Source organism: Leopardus geoffroyi, chromosome A3 (assembly GCF_018350155.1).
Source record: "Leopardus geoffroyi isolate Oge1 chromosome A3, O.geoffroyi_Oge1_pat1.0, whole genome shotgun sequence".
In the NCBI taxonomy this organism is placed as follows: domain Eukaryota; kingdom Metazoa; phylum Chordata; class Mammalia; order Carnivora; family Felidae; genus Leopardus; species Leopardus geoffroyi.
This window is the reverse complement of record NC_059336.1, coordinates 133,605,395-133,625,671: the sequence shown is the minus strand read 5'-3', so window position 1 is coordinate 133,625,671 and position 20,277 is coordinate 133,605,395. Positions and strand designations below refer to the sequence as shown.

The 20,277-nt window shown below is 40.9% G+C and overlaps 1 protein-coding gene across 5 annotated transcripts in view; it reads right to left on the bottom strand.

Moving 5' to 3' along the window:
- Positions 1 to 20,277, bottom strand: part of ADAM17 (ADAM metallopeptidase domain 17) — a 53,755-nt gene that overhangs the window by 13,476 nt on the left and 20,002 nt on the right. For 3 of the 5 annotated variants that reach the window (XR_006703868.1, XM_045447777.1, XM_045447778.1), the window contains exons 5-12: positions 16,620 to 16,788; positions 15,272 to 15,405; positions 12,255 to 12,344; positions 10,106 to 10,219; positions 7,712 to 7,856; positions 7,516 to 7,604; positions 6,037 to 6,189; positions 26 to 225 (exon numbers count right to left, since the gene is read on the bottom strand). Coding sequence is in view for 4 of the 5 variants with exons in the window: in XM_045447777.1 (XP_045303733.1) it covers positions 26 to 225; positions 6,037 to 6,189; positions 7,516 to 7,604; positions 7,712 to 7,856; positions 10,106 to 10,219; positions 12,255 to 12,344; positions 15,272 to 15,405; positions 16,620 to 16,788 (1,094 nt within the window). In the remaining variant the exon portion in view is untranslated. Of the gene's footprint in view, positions 1 to 25; positions 226 to 6,036; positions 6,190 to 7,515; positions 7,605 to 7,711; positions 7,857 to 10,105; positions 10,225 to 12,254; positions 12,345 to 15,271; positions 15,426 to 16,619; positions 16,789 to 20,277 lie in introns of those variants that run through there. The other 2 variants (XM_045447779.1, XM_045447780.1) reach the window with 2 other exon arrangements.

Below are 20,277 nucleotides of genomic sequence, written 5' to 3'. Positions count from 1 at the left end.
TTCCCCCACAGCCGCGCGCGCTCACCTGCACTGCACACCCTCCTTGAGCATGCATTCGCTGCTGCAGCAGGTGTCGTTGTTCAGGTACATGATGCCAGGATCGCACTCCTCTCCTTCGTCCACCCTGGAGTTCCCACACACTTTGTTGCTTCGTTCTTGGAAACACTCCTGGGCCTTACTTTCAATGGTCTTATAGATGGACTGCTTACTGCAGTTTGAAAACATCTTGAAAGAAAGAAGGCCACAAAGGACCCAAAGTAACAATAAAAATGCATTCCCATGTAGTGTTTGTGTTTCTTCCCTAGAGACAAACTCTCAATGTAAAAGCCACAGTCAGAGCCACCTTGAAGGCATGTCAAGTTCCATCACTGTCTCCTCAAAATGCCAGTTATATGGAATCAAGTTACCTCCCTGAGTAGGGTGCTAAAAGCTGGTGTGGATTTGGGTAAGAGCCTAAAAATTCTTCACAGGCAGGCTGTACAGTGAGACCGTGCATCCCAGCCTGTCCCTCGAGAGGACCGACAGTCTGGTTCCACCAGATTCTACGCTGTCCTGTCCCCAGGCATGGCACCTGACACGGCCACAGTGCCAGTGAGAATTAGGAACACACCATCATCTTCCAGGACATAACGATTCAGGGATGCCGCAAATTTCTGATTTACCTCCTTCTCTTTCCCTGCCTATGTGTATGGATGACCCATGTTTAAAGTGTTTAGGGGCGCCTGGGTGACTCGGTCGGATAAGTGACCGACTTAGGCTCAGGTCATGATCTCTGGGTTCGTGAGTTCGAGCCCTGTGTGGGGCTCTCTGCCGTCAGCACAGAGCCTGCTTCAGATTCTTGGCCTCCCTCTCTCTCTGCCCCTCCCGTTTGCAGACTCTCAAACATAAATTAAAAAAAAAAAAAAGCTTTTAAATAGCTGAGCATAGTCAGAGGCATGAGATTACCTTACATATGGTCTACTAAAAGATTAAATCCCAAATTGTAACCTAAACATTCACATGGATCCCCGTGATTTTAACAATTTCTTTGTGATTTCTACAGTTGACCAGTATCTCAAAGGAAGCCTCTACCCTAGTTCCCCCACCATTTTCGGTACAGAACCATGGAAATGGCCTTCTTATAAATTTGGGGATTTTTTTTACCAGGAGCTCTAAAATGGAGTCCATTTTCCAAACCATCTGAAATTAGCAAGAAAAGGAGCAAGAGACTTGAGGAAAATTTAGTGCAGTTTCTTGAGGGAAGGTCTCCACAGCTGCTGCCCTTTTGCTAAAATGGCTTCACTTTCTCCCTAGAGAAGACCATGCCCTTGAGGAGCAGAGAACACAGGACCCTCCAAAGGTAACTGTGACCACCGAATCAGATGACAAAAGGATTCCTTTTATTTATCTCTTTATCTATTTATTTAACTTATAAATGTTTATTTATTTTTGAAAGAAAGTACGAGCAGGAGAAGGAAACAGAGAGAGGGAGAGACAGAGAATCCCAAGCAGGTTCCATACTGTCAGTGCAAAACCTGATGCGGAGTTTGAACTCACAAACCATGAGATCATGACCTGAGCTGAAATCAAGAGTTGGACGTGACCAATTGAGCCACCCCTGAGCCCTGAAAGATTACTTTTAGAAGATATTCAAGACCTTATCACCTTGAACAGAAATCCTAACTGGGCTTTTTTTTTTTTTTTTTTAATTTTAATGTTTATTTAGTTTTGACAGAGAAAGAGGGAGACACAGAATCCAAGGCTCCAGGCTCTGAGCTGTCAGCACAGAGCCCGACGCGGGGCTCGAAACCACAGACCGTGAGATCATGACCTGAGCCGAAGTCGGACACTCAACCGACTGAGCCACCCAGGCACCCCTGGGCTTTTTTTTAAAGGATTTTTTGGGGCGCCTGGATGGCTCAGTCGGTTGGGCGTCCGACTTCGGCTCAGGTCATGATCTCACGGTCCGTGGGTTTGAGCCCCGCGTCGGGCTCTGTGCTGACAGCTCAGAGCCCGGAGCCTGCTTCAGATTCTGTGTCTCCCTCTCTCTCTGCTCCTCCCCTGCTCATGCTCTCTGTCTCAAAAATAAAAACATAAAAAAAAAAAAAAAAAAAAAAAAAAAAAATTAAAGGATTTTTTTTTATGGTAAAGATTTTTATTTTATAGTAAAAGTATTTGTTTTAAATAAAGATATTTAAGGGGTGTTATTGCTGTCTAGCCTCAGGCGGTTAGAATTTGCTGGGTTTATTCACGAGCACTGCAGATCCATGAACTCAACTTTAGAAGTTCACTTATGGGAGATGAGATCATAAGGAATTCGAATGGACACGGAAGCCATAAGAAGACCTCCTCACTAACTTATCAGAGCCACACCTGAGCAGCAGGGCCCCTCGGCAGGGCTCAAGGGGAATGTGGCCGTTGCTCTGGTCTCCCCTTTGTGGCCTCCACGCTCCCTGAAGACCTCTGGCCTTCTCATTGCATCCTTCCCACACTCTCTCCTCTTGTGCCAAAAATCCCTCAGGCCATCTGGCCACACAGAAGGCCTGCCCAGGCACAAGTCACTAGGCCACATGTCACTTCTCAGCAGCTGGTCTGCGGGAGGTGCCAGGCCCTGTCTTTTGAGGTCGAGGAACCTGGAGCCCTTTTAATCTAGTTAAAAACATTTTTATTAATATTTTTACAAGTTTGTTAGTTGGGTAAACCAAACTAATAGAAAATACGCTAAATATGAGATGCTTGGGACAAAATAAATAAATGGATAAATTGTTCTTGATAGACTAGCACCTCTTTGTTTGTCCTACACTTCTTTTTTTATTTTTTAACACTCATTCATTTATGAGAGACAGAGACAGAGCGTGAGTAGTGGAGGGGCAGAGAGAGAGGGAGAGACAGAAAATGAAGCAGGCTCCAGGCTCTGAGCTATCAGCATAGAGCCCGATGTGGGGCTCGAACCCACTGACCGCAAGATCATGACCTGAGCTAAAGTCAGACGCTCAACGGACTGAGCCACCCAGGTGGCCCATCTTTTCTTATTTTGACTTTTTAAGTAAACTCTACATCCAACAAGGACAGACCAACACTTCCTGAATTAAAAAACAGAAGGCCTGGCCAGGCACCGTTCTCATTAGGAAGTCCTTCCCGGGCCGCTTGAAGAGCTCGTGGGGAAAGTTCACTGAGAACTTGTACAAAAAGAGTCTGCAAAAAAGTAAGACAATTTCCCCCAAAACACCGACACCATCCTCGTAACAAAGAAGCAAATGACTACAATCTAGAGCGCGCTGTCCAATACTGTAGCCACGAGCCAAGTGTGGCTCCGTAAATTTATTTTTCCTCACCACATACTTCACACTTACAGAAATGTTCACTCATTGGGAATGCAAACTGGTGCAGCCACTCTGGAAAACAGTATGGAGGTTCTTCAAAAAATTAAAAATAGAACTACCCTATGACCCAGCAACTGCACTACTGGGTATTTATCCAAGGGATACAGGTGTGCTGTTTCGAAGGGACACATGCATCCCCATGTTTATAGCAGCACCACCAACAATAGCCAAAGGATGGAAAGAGCCCAAATGTCCATCGATGCATGAATGGATAAAGAAAATGTGGTACATACATACAATGGAGTATTACTCGGCAATCAAAAAGAATGAAATCTTGCCATTTGCAACTATGTAGATGGAACAGCAGGGTATTATGCTAAGTGAAATGAGTCAGAGAAAGACAAAAATCATAAGGCTTCACTCATATGAGGACTTTAAGACACAGAACAGATGAACATAAGGGAAGGGAAGCAAAAATAATATAAAAACAGGGAGGGGGACAAAAACATAAGAGACTCTCAAATATGGAGAACAGAGGATTACTGGAGGGGTTGTAGGAGGGGCGATGCGCTAAATGGGTAACGGGCATTAAGGGATCTACTCCTGAAATCATTGTTACACCATATGCTGACTCGGATGTAAATTTAAAAAATAAATAAAAATTAAAAAAATAAGTTAAAAAAAGAAATGTTCACTCGTCATGGACAGAACAGTATTGTCAACACCCACATGCCGCTCACCTGCTTCTACAACGACCGACTCACGCCTTCATGACTCCTCTGAAACCCTCACCACTTCCCCTCTGCCCTCACACTGGTTTGTTGTTGTTGTTGTTGTTGTTTTTTAATAGCTTTAGTAAGACGTATTTTACATATCACAAAATTCACCCATCTCAAATGTACAAGTCGATGATTCCCAGTCACTTTATCAAGTGGCGTGGCCATCACCACATTGTGGACATTTTCTTGCCTCCAAAAAGATCCCTTGTGTCCTTTTACAGTTAATTCCCATTCTTACGTCCAGCCCCAGGCAATCGCTATTGAATTTAAATAAAATAGAACTTAAAATTCAGTTACTCAGTCTCTCCAGCTACATTTCAAGTGCTCAATGGCCACATCTGGCTAGTGGCTACTGTATTAACACAGAATATTGCCATCATCCCAGAACCTTCTACTGAACAGCCCTGAACTACAATGTACATATTCAGAAATGCAGAGACAACTCAGAAAAACGGAGGAAAACTCAACAGGGAATGTGATAAGTCGGAAGAGTAGGCAGAAATGAGGAGGGAAAAGTGCCTCGGGTGCGAGTTACCAGGCAGAGGAAAAATAAAACTTCAGGTGCAACGCAAAAGAAGAAGAGACTGTTTACACATAATAGCCAAGGAAAAAGAGGACAAAAGAACATGAGAAAGAAACTTTCAAAAAAGCAGGGCCGGGACCAGGGAAACACAAAAATAACTTGGTCCTCTAGCTCCATGCCAGGCTCTAAAGAGCCAAGTGCCGGCTCAAAAGAAGAGTCAGGAGAAACACTTCACCGTCTTTCCCGGGTAGAGCCAGCCAACTCTCACTCAGCAACAAAACCAGTATGTTTTCCTCATTATGCCTCATGCTGTTTAACACCAAGTAAAATGCAAGAACCAGACACCGATGAACACTTTCAATCCAAACTCTAAGTCAGCCACAGCCACTCTTACGGTCTCTCAAGAGGCTCACAGTACCCCACGCCAAGGACTGGTGTACTCTCAAAAATCCTAGGAGCCAACTGTTAATTTATTTACTCAACAAACTATTATATGCCAGGTACCCCTACCAGGTACTGGAGACAGAGCTGTGAACACGACAAGCACAGGCCCTTCCCGCGGGAGGCTTATACTCTGTCAAATTATGGATTGTGTTGAAGTTTATAAAAACATGGAGGGGCGCCTAGGTGGCTCAGTCAGTTAAGTGTTTGACTTCAGCTCAGGTCATGATCTCATAGTTTATGGGTTTGAGCCCCATGTCAGGCTCTGTGCTAACAGCTCAGAGCCTGGAGCCTGCTTCAAATTGGGTCTCCCTCTCTCTCTGCCCCTCCCCAACTAGAATTCTGTCTCTCTCTCTCTCAAAAATAAACACTAAAAAAATTTTTTTTAAAAAACCCATGCCAGGGGCGCCTGGGTGGCTCAGTCAGTTGGCTGTCCAACTTCGGCTCAGGTCATGATCTCACAGTTTGTGAGTTTGAGCCCCGCATCAGGCTCTGAGCTGATAGTTTATAGCTCAGAGCCTGGAACCCGTTTTGGATTCTGTTGTCTCCCTCTCTCTCTGACCCTCCCTGCCTCACACTCTGTCTCTTTCTCTATTGAAAATAAACAAATATTAAAAAAACAACAACAAAAAAAAACCATACCAATTGTTAAGTACTGTAGACTTAAAATGAATGACAACTTGTATAAGAAATGACAGGAAATTTTTAACTTGCACCAGACCTTGCCATTTAGACCTCCAATACAAGCCATTACTGTCACTGATTTTCCATATAGCCCAAATCAACATATGATTAGCTTTGATACCAGTCGAAATGACAGCTTTAACCAGATCTGATGGACCACGTTTCACTCTCAAACACACAACCAGGTTTGAGGGTACTTTATAATTTGCAGCCCCATCCCTAGAACTGAATGCTTTACTGGGCTCTCATTATAATTAAATATAGCCTCTTTCTTTCCTAACTTTAAAAAGCTCCAAAAGATACACACCTTATTGTTCTCGTGATCTCCACTCACCGCTATGGGATACATAACATATTTTCCTCCCTGGTCCTCATTTGGGGCACATTCCGCTAGGCCATCCGGATCATGTTCTGCTCCAAAATTGTGTCCCAATTCATGAGTTGTAACCAGGTCAGCTTCCTTAAGGATCATGCAAAGAAAACATTATTTCCTGATATCTAACCATCAGCTGCATTGGCCAGCTAGGCCGTGATTTCTTAAATGGGGTCTTGATTAATGCGATCAACGACAGAGTATCAGTTGGACTGTGGGAGTTGGGAGTGTCTGGATTGAAGGGCCCAGCACAGTGGAATAAAATACCTACACCAACTATAACATCGTAGCCAAACTACCAGTGTATCAGATTAGTATTTCCTATCAATATCCATTCTCCCCTTCCTAATCCCACTCAGGTGGCAATACACTCAACTAAAATAAACCACCTTTCCATATATCCTTGAGGGTAGGTCAGCCTAAACAGAAGCCAGTGGGTGGGACTTCCACAGAGAAGCTTTTAGAAAGGGACAGACTAGGCTTTGTCCTCCTTTCTGCAACACAGAAGAGAACCACCTTGTGAGCAGGAGATGATAAGCAGGAGGACAGAGGCCTGTGCTCAGAGTGGCTGAGTGAAAACTGGAAACATCCGGGCTCCCTGAGGGCATCACCGAGCTGCAACAGCACCCACAGGATGCTATCCATGACCTTGTCGTTGACTGAGGCAAATACCCCTATTATTTAAGTCAATGTTTATTGGCTTTTCAGTTGTATGGATTTGCTGGAATGTGCCTTACCCATTCCTAATGGATCTATCTGGGCAAAAACAAGATCCTAAAATCTTCTAGAGGAAAAAACTGGTCACATACAAAGTGTAAAAAATCGGAATGACTTCAGATTCTAATAGTAACACAAAACAGTAGAAGATAATGGAGCGATGCCTTCAAGCACTGAGAAAACTTAATTATCAATCAAGTTTAAGAGCAGGGTAAAGACATTTTCAGATATGTAAAAATCTCAATTTGTCTCTCACGTATGCTTTCTTAGGAAGCTCTGGAACATACGCTACACCAAAATGATGGTATAAATCAACAAAGAGGAAGAAGATGAGGTTCAGGAAACGATGGAGTATGGAGAGGTCTTCAAATGACAGCTACACAGCAGGACCAGGAGCCTAGGAGCCACAGGATGAAGAGTTCGGGGCAGGGCCGGGCAGGTGGGGGGGGGTGTCTTTAGGAGAAACAATGGCCCTGGGTAGGGGGGTCTCAAAAGAAATCTCACAGGTAATTTTATCTTTTCCTTTGTATTCTTATTTTCACATTTCCCACCAAAACACATGTTATTTTTTTAGGTGGAAACAAACTAACAAAAGCATGTATTACTTTTCTAAAAGATACCTACGTAAATATATAAAGTTGAGGTTCTACCACAATAAACTCCAAATCTATCCTTTTAAAAAATAAGAGAACATACCTTTGTAAGGATGGTTTTGCCATAATTTTTTGTGCTGGTCAAACCACTATTCAAATAGATATTCTTCTTTCCAATTGGACTATAGTAAGCTAGAGGACAAAGGAAACAGAGACAGATTGCTCATTTAACACAGAACTACACTACAATCTACTCAGTCTGCCATTCTCACACAGCCACACAACAAATGGAAACTTACCCTTTGGACAAACACCTCCGTGGCTGTTTGCTCTGGGAGAACCAACGTAAGCTAATCCAAGAGTTCCCATATCAAAATCTTGATAGGTGAAAAGATGTGCGAGGCAGACTTTAGATGCTTCCTCAGCTATATCAAAGCTAAATTGCTTTAAGAAAAAAAAAGCACTCTTAACTAGATTAACAATGACATCAGGGGGCGCCTGGGTGGCGCAGTCGGTTGAGCGTCCGACTTCAGCCAGGTCACGATCTCGCGGTCCGTGAGTTCAAGCCCCGCGTCAGGCTATGGGCTGATGGCTCGGAGCCTGGAGCCTGTTTCCGATTCTGTGTCTCCCTCTCTCTCTGCCCCTCCCCCGTTCATGCTCTGTCTCTCTCTGTCCCAAAAATAAATAAACGTTGAAAAAATATATATAAAAAAAAAACAATGACATCAGGCTAAAAGACGTTTCAGCCAGACACTGGGGAACGATAACATACGACTGACTGCACTTCTGCTTCAGCCCACAAAACTGAGTACAATTACCTACACTTCTCACCCACCGGCACACGTTAAGGAACGGAGTGCTGTCTAGTCAGGGAGGAGGGTATGATAGGGAAGCGCTTGGCAGCTTGTTAGAACAGCTCAAGACTAAGAGGGCTAGTGTGCAGACATGCAGCCGGGCCCTGAAGACCTTCCACTTCTGTCAGTCTCAGTGCTTGAATATTCCCTTCAGGGGATGTAGAACCTCATACCAAAACGGATCCCTCTAAAGTATTTCAAGGATTCTATTGGTTTTATAGGGATTTTCCCCATTTATTTTGGTAATCTCTACACCCAACATGTGGCTCAAACAACCCCAAGATTGAGAGTCGCATACTCTTCTGACTGAGCCAGCCAGGTGCCCAGGTTCTGCAGGTTTTTCTTTCTTTTTTTTTGAGTTTGCTTTGGTTTTTCAGCCTCCAGAACTATGAGAAATAAAATTCTGTTAAGCCCCCTGGTCTGTGGTGCTTTGTTACTAGCAGACCTAACACACTAACTCACTTGGTGAGCCTCTTTAGAAGTCAACGGTGCTAGGGGCGCCTGGGTGGCCCCGTCAGTTGGGCGTCCCACTTCAGCTCAGGTCACTATCTCACGGCTCATGGGTTCAAGCCCCACATCGGGCTCTGTGCTAGCAGCTTGGAGCCTGGAGCCTGCTTCGGATTCTGTGTCTGCCTCTCTTCCTGCCCCTCCACCGCTCATACTTCTCTCTCTTTCTCTCAAAAATAAACAAACATTAAAAAAAGGGGGGGGGGGGGAACAGTGCTGTCTCAACCTCTGGGATGGCAGTGAAACACAGCAGATAAGGCATGTAGGGTACTATACGATGAAGCACTCTATCGATCTCAACTTGGATGAAGAGTTGGGAATATCCTTTAATTCAAGCTTTGAAAACTTAATTTTTGCCTTGTGAGACTGATGAGCCATGCTATGCATGGCCTAACCCATGGAAACTATTAGATAAATAAGCATTGTTAGAAGCTGCTGAATTTGCAGTAATTTGTGAGAGCAACCATTGGACACCAATACACTTACTAACATATTAAAGATCACTATCACTTCATAGAAGGTCATTTTACCACAAAGCAATAGCATATACAAACCCAAGACACTGAAATCATGTGGCAAAAAGGATCAATCATACCCTGTCAAGAATCCAAATGGCAGAAAATGATTAGGCTACCTTTAGATTTATCACCAGAATAAAGACACAAAGATTTTTATTTTTTTCCAGTGTTTATTTTTTTGAGTGAGAGAGACAGAGAGCAAGCAGAGGAGGGGCAGAGAGAGAGATAGAGAGACACAGAATCCAAAGCAGGCTCTAGGCTCTGACCTGTCAGCACAGAGCCTGATGTGGGGCTCAAACCCAGGAGCCGTGAGATCATGACTTGAGCCAAAGTTGGCTGCTTAACTGACAGAGCCACCCAGGTGCCCCAAGATACAAAGATTTTTAAATCCTGTAGAAAACTTTCAGATCTCCAAGTTATATTTCTACTAATACACTGTCCTACTGTTTGACATATCCTGGCCTAGGAGATCTACTGACGAGTTTCAAAGAAACCTGCACAAAACGGTGTGCAAAAAATGTACATATTGGGTATCCATCTACTTTCTAAAGTCCCAATACTTCACTAGGTTCTCAAAGATACTAAGTTTAAGAAGCACCACTCTCAAGCATTTTTCATTTTCACAACTTTTTGGCCCATTGTGCTGTCTGCCTGGCTACAGGGGTGAGGTCACTGCTGGATTGGGCGGGGGGGAAGCTGCTCCTGATTTTCAATAACCTTTGTTGATGCGCCCCTTCATTAATGCAGACACACCTCGTGTATTAGAAACCGGAAAGGACGCTCACAGGGTCCCACTAAGGATTCCACCACCTACCTCTAGCAACATCTTCACATCCCAAGCATCCTTTTCTTCATTTGGATAACTTTTTGCCATGTTATAGTGCCTTTCACCAGGTTTCACATCTTGTGGAGACTTGAGAATGCGAATCTATACTTAAAGAGACGATACACTTAGAACACTTCAGAAAAAAGTCAGAAGACTCTGAAATAATACTGCACTGTTTTAGCTATTCAAAATAAGATCACCTACCACTCCAGAAACAGTGTTTTAAACCCAAGTTCCATAAGATTCTTCAGCTCTAATATTCAATGTTTAAAAACAAACTGAGAAGCATATGGTATGGAAAATATGTAGGTCAGTGAATGATTTATCAATTTATAAATGTGCTTCTAAACTCTTACTTCCTTGGCATTGAGGAGGGCACCTGTTGGGATGAACACTGGGTATTGTATGGAAACCAATTTGACAATAAATTATATGTAAAAAAATATTCTTACTTCCTCTATATTTGGTCTGATAAAATGAGAACTTGGGTTCTATGAGCCTAAAATATTTATTCCAATATAATCAATGATTCAGAGACACAGAACAATTACATGTCTATCATTGCAGAGGAATAAAAGATTATAAAGGACAGGGGCTTTTCCTTGCACATACAGTAAAAATTCATGTTAACCCTGCTTTAATAAAAAAGGGAACAAAGGGTTTTCTCCAAAAGAAATGAAACGTTATCAACTGGTGAGTTTGTTTAGGAAAAAGAACTAAGCCATGCTCAGCTCAGCCGTTTCTGGCCTCTCTTCCGAATCTGCCTGCCTGGACAGAGTGTGTCTGGTCTGCCACCAAGCAGTAAGCTCACAGGGGAGGGCTCTGCCTCTGCGGCTTTGGTGGTAGGTGGTCAAGATCAATTCTGGGATGAAATAGAGGGAAGCCCAGTGTAACTGGCCAGCTAAAAACCACATCCTCCAACCCAAGTGGCATCGTTATCATAAAGCTGAGATTTTTATCTCCTATACTGCACCTATTTTTCCAAGTGGTTCCAAGTTCTTAAGGCAAAAAAGGAGTTTTATTTCTTGGTTCCCTAAAACTTGAACACAATGCAGCTGTTTTAAACAAGTGAGGCAGCTTTATATGTACCATAACGGAATAATCGCCAACATATTCGCAAAATGAAAAAGCAAGGTGCAAGAGTAGAGCAGACCACCATGTGTCAAATACACACATACACATACACATGCCATACATGCACAAAGTACTTCTAGAACGATACTTATGAAACTCGTGACATGGATGGCTCTGGGAAGGGGCTGGTTTGACAGTGGGCAGAGGCTGAAGAGACTTACTTTTCACTGGCTTTTGTACCATGTGTATACATTACCTATTCAGATAATAACTTAAAAGAAAATGCAAAACAGTAAAAGAGAATGGAAAAGGGAAAAATAATTCTCTTAGTTTTATACAAGTACTACAAACGTTTAACATTTATAAAGTATAGTATGATGCATGATTTCTAAAGTTTTTTTTTTTTTTAAAGCTCTAAATTCTAGGCTATAGAACCTATAAGAATATAGTTAATTTAATACAAACAGCTTGGAAAAAATAAAGATAATTTACACATTAAAATGTCTGTCGAAAGCAATAGCTGATTTCAGAAATCTTTTTAATCAGTCTTACCAATTTAAAACAATTTTTACTGCAAGATAAGATGACATTGAGACATCATTACTGGACATACTCCATTGACAGACTATAAAAAATCAGAAGATTCTGGGGAAAAGAGACCCACTGGTTCTATAGGCATAAATGCCTTACAAATGTACACAGTATTTTTGAATACATTTTCTAAGGATTCAACAGTATGTATCGGCATTCTGACTAAAGATGCAAAGCGTCATCAAAAAAAAGTAAAACAATGAAGAGGATAAAAACAATAAATTCTGAGAAAGAAGAAATCACAGCAATGTAAAAAAGCATTCTGCCTACAACAAGCCTAAGAACAAAAAACTTCACAATCTATAAATAATTATTTCAAAACGCTGCACAATTTATTAGATAAAAATCACTGGCATTTGAAAATATTTAAGATCAGAATCTAAGATAAGCTTCTGGACTCTGAATACAAGTGACAAATACTTAGATGGCATCACTCAGCTGAGTAATAAAAGCCACATCCGTTGGTAAGTACCTGCTCGATCTGTATTCCGTAACCTTTAAAACCCGCGTTGTCCCATGAAGTGTTCCGATAGATGTCATCAACTCTGTCAATAAGCTCTATCTGTGTTTATAAAAGAAAGACATGCATATGTTTACTACGCTTTGCAATGTAATATAAATTTTGCTGGGATTACAAATGCCAGTTTAGAGAAAATGTCACTGTAAAAGTTTCCACCAATTATAAAACAAGCATTAAGATGTTATTCTTGGGGGGTGTGGGTGGCACAGTCAGTTGAGTGTCCAACTCTTGATTTAGGCTCAGGTCATGATCTCACAGTTCACAAGTTTAAGCCCCGTGTCGGGCTCTACACTGACACTGTGTAGTCTGCTGAGGACTCTCTCTCTTTCTCTCTCTCTCTGTCCCTCTCGCGCTCCTGTGTGAGCTCTCTCCCTCTCAAGAATAAACTTAGGAAAAAAAAAAAAAAGAAGTTATTCTTCATCACTGACAACACTAACAATGATTCCTAGCCGCAAACATACTGCTACCAGAACCAAGAAGTGGTACAGTTAGGGGTGTCTGGGTGGCTCAGTCCCTTCAGCAGCCGACTTTGGCTCAGGTCATGATCTTGCGACCATGAGTCTGAATCACACAGATTGTGTTTCTGTCTCTCTCTGCCCCTCCCCTGCTCATGCTCTGTCTCTTTCAAAAATAAATTTAAAAAAACATTAAAAAAAAAAAAAAAGAAATGGTACAGTTAATCTCAAATTTTAGGTTATCAATTGCATATGGAACCAAAATATCAAGTAACAGACTTTTTTTAAAAACTGCCATTCCATTCAACCATAATACTGAAAGTTCAAAGTCAATCAACATACCTAAAATATTCCCTTCTAAGAAGTAGTCTCTTCACTCTAGTTTTTAGCAAAAACCTCAAATGTCTTTCTTGGAAAGGAGGAACCCAAATAGCCAAGTTATGGAAAGAGCCCAAATGTTCATCAACTGACAAACAGATAAAGAATATATGATATATGTATGTATGTGTATGTGTATATATATATATATGTGTATATATATATATATATATATATACACACCTCATATATACATATAATGGAATATTACTTGATCAAAAAGAATGAAATCTTATCATTTGCAACATAAGTCAGAGAAAGATTAATATATGATTTCACTCGTGGATTTTAAGAAACAAAACAGATGAACATAGGGGAAGGGAAGGAAAAATAAGATAAAAACAGGGAGGCAAACAATAAGAGATTCTGAAATATAGAAAACAAACTGGGGGTTGCTGAAGGCGTGTTGTTGGGTTGGGGGATGGGCTAGATGGGTGATGGACATTAAGGAGGGCACTTGCTGGGATGAGCACTGGGTGTTGTATGTAAGTGATGAATCACTGAATTCTACTCCTGAAACCAATACTACACTGTATAATAACTCGGATTTAAATAAAATTTAAAATTTCAAAAAGAAAGAAAGAGAAAGAAAGAAAAAAAGGAAGGAAAGGAAAAGAGAGGAAAGGAGGAAAGGAAAGGAAAGGAAAGGAAAGGAAAGGAAAGGAAAGGAAAGGAAAGGAAAGGAAAGGAAAGGAAAGGAACGAAACGAAACGAAACGAAACGAAAAGAAAAGAAAAGAAAAGAAAAGAAAAGAAAAGAAAAGAAAAGAGGTGAGGAGCAGGGACAGATACTGCTCAATCTATCCCCGACCCTCCCTGGGCAAACCAGCACCAAGGACCAGGTAAAGAGATGGACAGAGGAGTGAGGCTCCACGTTCCTCCTTTCTTCTGTTCTCTGCTTTGGGAAGGGAGGCAGACAAAGAATACTGGGGGAGGAGGGTCAAGGATGATTCAAACTACGTAAGAACAAAATGCTCATTACCCATCTTTTCTTCAAGGAGACTATTCTATTGTTCAAAAACTGGCCAGATGAGGTTTGTTCCAGTAACAGTGAAGCACATTACAGATCTAAGAAACTGTTCTTTGCTTATAGTAAGTGTAAAACTAAAAAATACAATTTCTAAGACTAGACCTCTCATTATATTCACATTGTGGTATAATGAACAAAAAAAGGAAATTAAGATCTTTTAATACAAAACCCGTATTGAGAAAGGAGCTTTTTCAAGAAAGAATCTCTTAATTCGGAACAAGAATTACAGTGACTTCACACACTACTCCTACTACCCTCATAATAAATTCTTTCACTTGACATTGGAAGGGAAGGGAAAGAAGGGTGAGGGAGGGTACAAATGAAACACAGAGAACGGAACAAGCAAGGCAATGAGAAAGGCAATGAGAAAGGCCTAGGCTCTTGGATCATGAATAGCTGTATTCTCTTTTATTCCCTCAACAACAACATTTTGTCAGTGCCCAGTTATCATGACGAATGAGATCATATCAACAAAAAATGTCAATGAAATAGGATTCCCTTGGCTTTTCAAATTATAACAGTAAAGGCTTAAAAACCCATGTCAGTACTTCTGTAATCTTTCCTTTGAATCTTTACAGTTATGACCTTGTAAATCCCATCTATTCCACGTATTTATATTCCAACAATTAGCTATTTTATACAACATAAAACAAGCAGACCATCTGCTCTGAAATAAACATAGAGGCGAAGGACACACAGAGGTTCATACAAATACTTTTTTTTCCACTCTGGAGCATACATCCATACATGAGTCACCAACAGGATCACGGCCATTATAGCAGTGATGTTTCCAGAAAGTTCACTTGAACAGAAGGGAAGCCTATGTTATGAACTCTTCCTAAACCTAACTAATACGCATAAAAATTCTCATGTGCAGAAAATAGTAGTTCAAAGGTAAAATGGGGTTTCAAATATTTGAAACTAGAATCTCTACAGAGTAACGTTAAGAACTTCAGAGAGCTCCCAAATATTTTAGGAAATGACAGGGCATCTGAAACAAATCTTGTTTCATCACATTTCACGTCACAACAGTGTTCTCTTGAATGGAATTCGCCTACCTAACTGGATCTTTGTGTCCAGTGACCTGATCCAGTATCAGATACTCACCAAGTAATTTGTAGTTGTGCTCTCTTCCCCTCTGCCCATGTATTTGTAAAAGCGATGATCTGCTACCACCAACAATTTACACGTGTTCTTCATGGGATTAGGGCCAGCTCTTCTCTTCACCCGGTGAACAAGCTCTAATATGAATTTGTATGCACTATTAAATCAAAATTCATCAAAACAAGGAGTTTTTTATAGTAACGCTTTAAATCTAGCATACTTTTGAAACAAACATTATTTGTGCTTAGTATCTTTAAAGATATTTTAAACAAAAAAACAATTTGGAGGAAGACAGAAAAATGAAAAGTCATATAAGGTTTTAAAATCATAGAATTCAGGGACGCCTGGGTGGCTCGGTTGGTTGGTTACGTGCTGACTTCAGCTCAGGTCATGATCTCATGGTCCGTGAGTTCGAGCCCCGCGTCGGGCTCTGTACTGACAGCTCGGAACCTGGAGCCTGCTTCATATCTGTGTCTCCCCACCCCCACTCTGTGCTCCTCCCCTGCTCATGCACGAGTGTGCACGTGCACGCTCCCTCTCTATCAAAAATAAACATTAAAAAAAAATTTTTTTTAACGTGGAATTCAAAACCAAGGAAAGTGTGTCCTTAATTTCTAAAATGAGGATACTTTAAAAAGTACTTCAAGTAAAATAAGCAACTAATTTACCTCTGGGCTATGAAACTGTCATTTTCTTCTAGAAGTCTACGAATTAACCAAAGTAATAATAAAACTATAAAGATAATCAGACATTAAAAACATTTATGGTAATAGATCATTTTCCTTATCAAATACAAAATTGAGAATTTATGTATTTATATACTAAAATGTTAGTAATAAATTTTCTAAGTTTTCAAAAAATGAGGACAGTAGAGTATTTCTCCAAGATGGTTTTGTTTTAAAGTGACTCTGAAGTGATCTGTCCCAAGGCTGATAGCCTTCTTTCTGAAAAGTACAGACCTCTCTTGGTACCAACTAATTTCTTATAAACTTATCTTCTCAATGGTACTATTTTCTTTTTAAATTCTCCAAATAAAAAAACTTTCCTTCCTCACCACACCCACTTGAACATTATATGTGATCAATCCTTCTTTAATATTTACCAAAAAAAATCCCCTCAGATTATTCAATTTCCCTTTTCTGCAGTCTTTTTCCAATCTTTATTGTTCCATTATTTTCTAGGGTTTTCAATTCTTACATTATAGGCAAAAGAATTAAATTTCTGAATAAAACTCTATTTTCAAGTCAAATACTGTAATAACTTGATAATATTTTCCCCCAATTAATAATCACCCCTCCTGAAGACACACATCATGCTTGCTTCTCATTTGAAAAACTATTTGTTGTCTTACCGTCAGGTGGCTCTCTGTCTACTAGCCCTTTTGGAAGCAACTCTTCGTTATCCGCCTTTATATAACCACACACTTTTGGAGACTGCAGACGTGAAATATTCTTGATATCTTCAGATTTATAAACTAACATTCTTTTGTCTTTAGTATCGTTAATTAGTCTCCAAAGTGGCTAAAATAGAAAACATAAATTGAGATGCAAAATATAAGAATTCCTCACCACTAAATTCTTAACAACATTCTTTGTTTCTAGATGACGTTCATTTCCAGGTTAAGTAAACCGATTAGTCATTTTATCAAAAATAAATGACCTCAATTTTTCTCAGAGTTTCTCTGCTGGTAAATAAATACATGGATTATTCACTCTTTGATTTTATGTATATATGAAAAAAGCATTATTTTGTACAAGTTATGAAACCTTTTAGAAGCTCCAGAAGAGAAAACACATAACCTTTTCCAATCATTCAAAACCATTTGTGTAGCGCCTGCTGCATACCAACCCTACTCTGGGTGACGGCCTCTAGCAAGGAGGGAGACTGACTATGGTATTCTATTCCAGCTTCCTTGGTATCTTTGTGCCATGAAGGTTTTGCCCACAGAAGGGAAGACTGAAAACTCACAGCAATGTTACCTAAACCCTATTATCGCTTTCAAAAGAAAGCAGTTTCTAAAAAATCTTCACTTCTCCTATCACAAGGTCACAGTAAATCAGAGCTAACATGGGGCGCCTGGGTGGCGCAGTCGGCTAAGCGTCCGACTTCAGCCAGGTCACGATCTCGCGGTCCGTGAGTTCGAGCCCCGCGTCGGGCTCTGGGCTGATGGCTCAGAGCCTGGAGCCTGTTTCTGATTCTGTGTCTCCCTCTCTCTCTGCCCCTCCCCCGTTTATGCTCTGTCTCTCTCTGTCCCAAAAATAAATAAACGTTGAAAAAAAAAAAAATTTAAAAAAAAAAAAAAAATCAGAGCTAACATACTTGAAAAGTTACCCAAGGCAAGAACAAAGTTCCTGTACGGATGCTGGTCTCATCAAAACTAGGCAGCTTGTGAGGAAAAGTACCAAAACGATATTTTATATACACACGTGCACACGTACACACATTTATATAATACACATAACTTATGGAAATGAAAATCTACACCACAAGGACATGACTTCACATCCACTAGGATAGCTGGAATCAAAGACAGGTAATAACAAGTACTGGTGAGGACGTGGAGAAGTCAGAAGCCTCACGTACCATGGAATGTAAAATGGCAGAATGTGAAGTGCAGCCACTAGGGAAGACAGCTCAGCAGTTCCTCAAAAGGTTAAAAATAGAGATACCATCTGACCCAGAAATTCCACTCCTACTACAAACCCGAGAGAAAATATATACTCACACAAAAACTTTTGTTCACAAATGTCCACGACAGCATTATTCACAACAGCCAAACAAGTGAAAACAACCCAAATGCCCAACTGATGAATGAATAAGCATAATGTGACACATCCCTAAAATATACTATTATTTGGCAATAAGAAGAAATAAAGTACTGACACGAACCACAACATGGGTGAACCCTGAAAACATTCTAAGCGAGGGGTGCCTGGGTGGCTCAGCGAATTAAGTGTCTGACTTCGGCTCCAGTCATCATCTCACGGTTCGTGGTTCAAGCCCGCATGGGGCTCTGTGCTGACAGTGCGGACCCTGCTTGGGACTGACTGACTCTCTCTGTCTCTGTCCCTCCCCCAACTCGTGCTCTCTCAAATAAATTTTTAAAAAATAATAAAAATTAAAAAAAAATAAAAAACATCCCAAGTGAAAAAAGCCAAACACAACAGACCACATATTGTGATTCCATTTACATGAATGACCAAGCAAATCTACAGAGATCGTGGATTAGTGGTTTCCTAGGTCTAGGGAAGTTGGGGGCAAAGGGTGGCGGGCTGCTAAGGAGTACAGTGTTTCTTCCGGGGATGATGAAAATGTTCTAAAATCGTTGGGTGGTGATGACTGCATAGCTCTAGGATACACTAAAAGCCAACGAAGTACACACTTTAAATGTGTGAACTGTACGGAATGTGAATTTTATCTCAATAAAGCTGTTAAATATAGTTGACTCTAGAACAATGAGGGGTTAGGAGCGCTGACGCCCCCATGCCGTTGAAAATCCACCACACGTACCTTTTTTTTTTTCAACATTTATTTATTTTTGGGACAGAGAGAGACAGAGCATGAAAGGGGGAGGGGCAGAGAGAGAGGGAGACACAGAATCGGAAACCGGCTCCAGGCCCTGAGCCATCAGCCCAGAGCCCGACGCGGGGCTCGAACTCACGGACCGCGAGATCGTGACCTGGCTGAAGTCGGACGCTTAACCGACTGCGCCACCCAGGCGCCCCCAACACGTACCTTTTGATGCCCCCAAAACAAATACTAACAGCCTACTCTTGACCAGAAGCCTTACCAACAGCATAAACAGCTGATTCACATATGTTGTACATTACATGTACTGTATACTATATTCTTACAATACCTAACTTTCCCTTAATTTTTTCATTTCTAGGCCACATGGTTCATCTGTGTTTTCAAACTACTGCAAATCTCCAAACAATTTTCTAATATATTTATTGAAGAAGACCTGCATGTAAGTGGACTTGCACAGTTGAAATCCATGTTGTTTAACAGTCAATTGTGTGTGTGTGTGTGTGTGTGTGTGTGTGTGTGTGTGTGTCTTCTTTCATAATCCATGTATGGAGTAGATTTAAGAAACAAGACAATGGGGCTCCTGGGTGGCTCAGTCGGTTGAGTGTCTGACTTGATCAGCTCAGGTCATGATCCCAGGGTTGCAGAATCAAGACCCATGTCAGGCTCCTCGCTGAGCTCTCTCTCTCTCCCTCTGCCCCTCTCCCCTGCTCACGCTCTCTCTCTAAAATAAAATTAAAAAAAAAAGAAACAGATGGTGAACCACAGGGCTAGCAGAAACCTCAAAAAGTTACCTAACCAACTCCTTGGTTGTAGGGACCGTCATTTGGCCTACAAACAGGAAAAGAGAAAAATGTTTTCTTCTGGATCAAACATCTCTAAATTCATATTAAGAGTTTCCTAATACAGCCAGTCTAACACAGAAAAAGATAGCAGGCTTTGCGATCAGAGATATCTGGGTTCAGAACTCAACTGTACCCCTACTATGTGCCTTCGAAAAGTAACTTATCTGAACATAATTTTTTTCATGGGGTAAAGTACTGATACATCTATCTTAAAGATAACATAATGAATCTAGTTATATATTAAGATTTCGAGACAAAGGCACTTACTATTACTACTAATAGAAGCAAATCCTATTATCACCATTATCAACAAGTGACCAGAAAAAGTCAACTGATGAACAACTAATTAAGAGGCAAGAACCTTAACTGATCCTAAATTGGGAGGGGGAAGATCTATGGAGGAGATTTTGAGGATGACTAGAGATCTGGACTATGTGTTGTTAGATAATGCTACAGAATTATTTTCATTTTCTCAGGTGTGTTTATTGTGGCTATGTAGAAGAGTACGTTTAATGTTAGGAGACATACACTGAAGGATTTAGGGGTAAAGTGTCATGATGTCTGAAACTTATTTTCCCTTTGAGGGGGAAAAAAAAGAACAATAAAGCACACGTGGTAGTATGCTATCAGTTAATG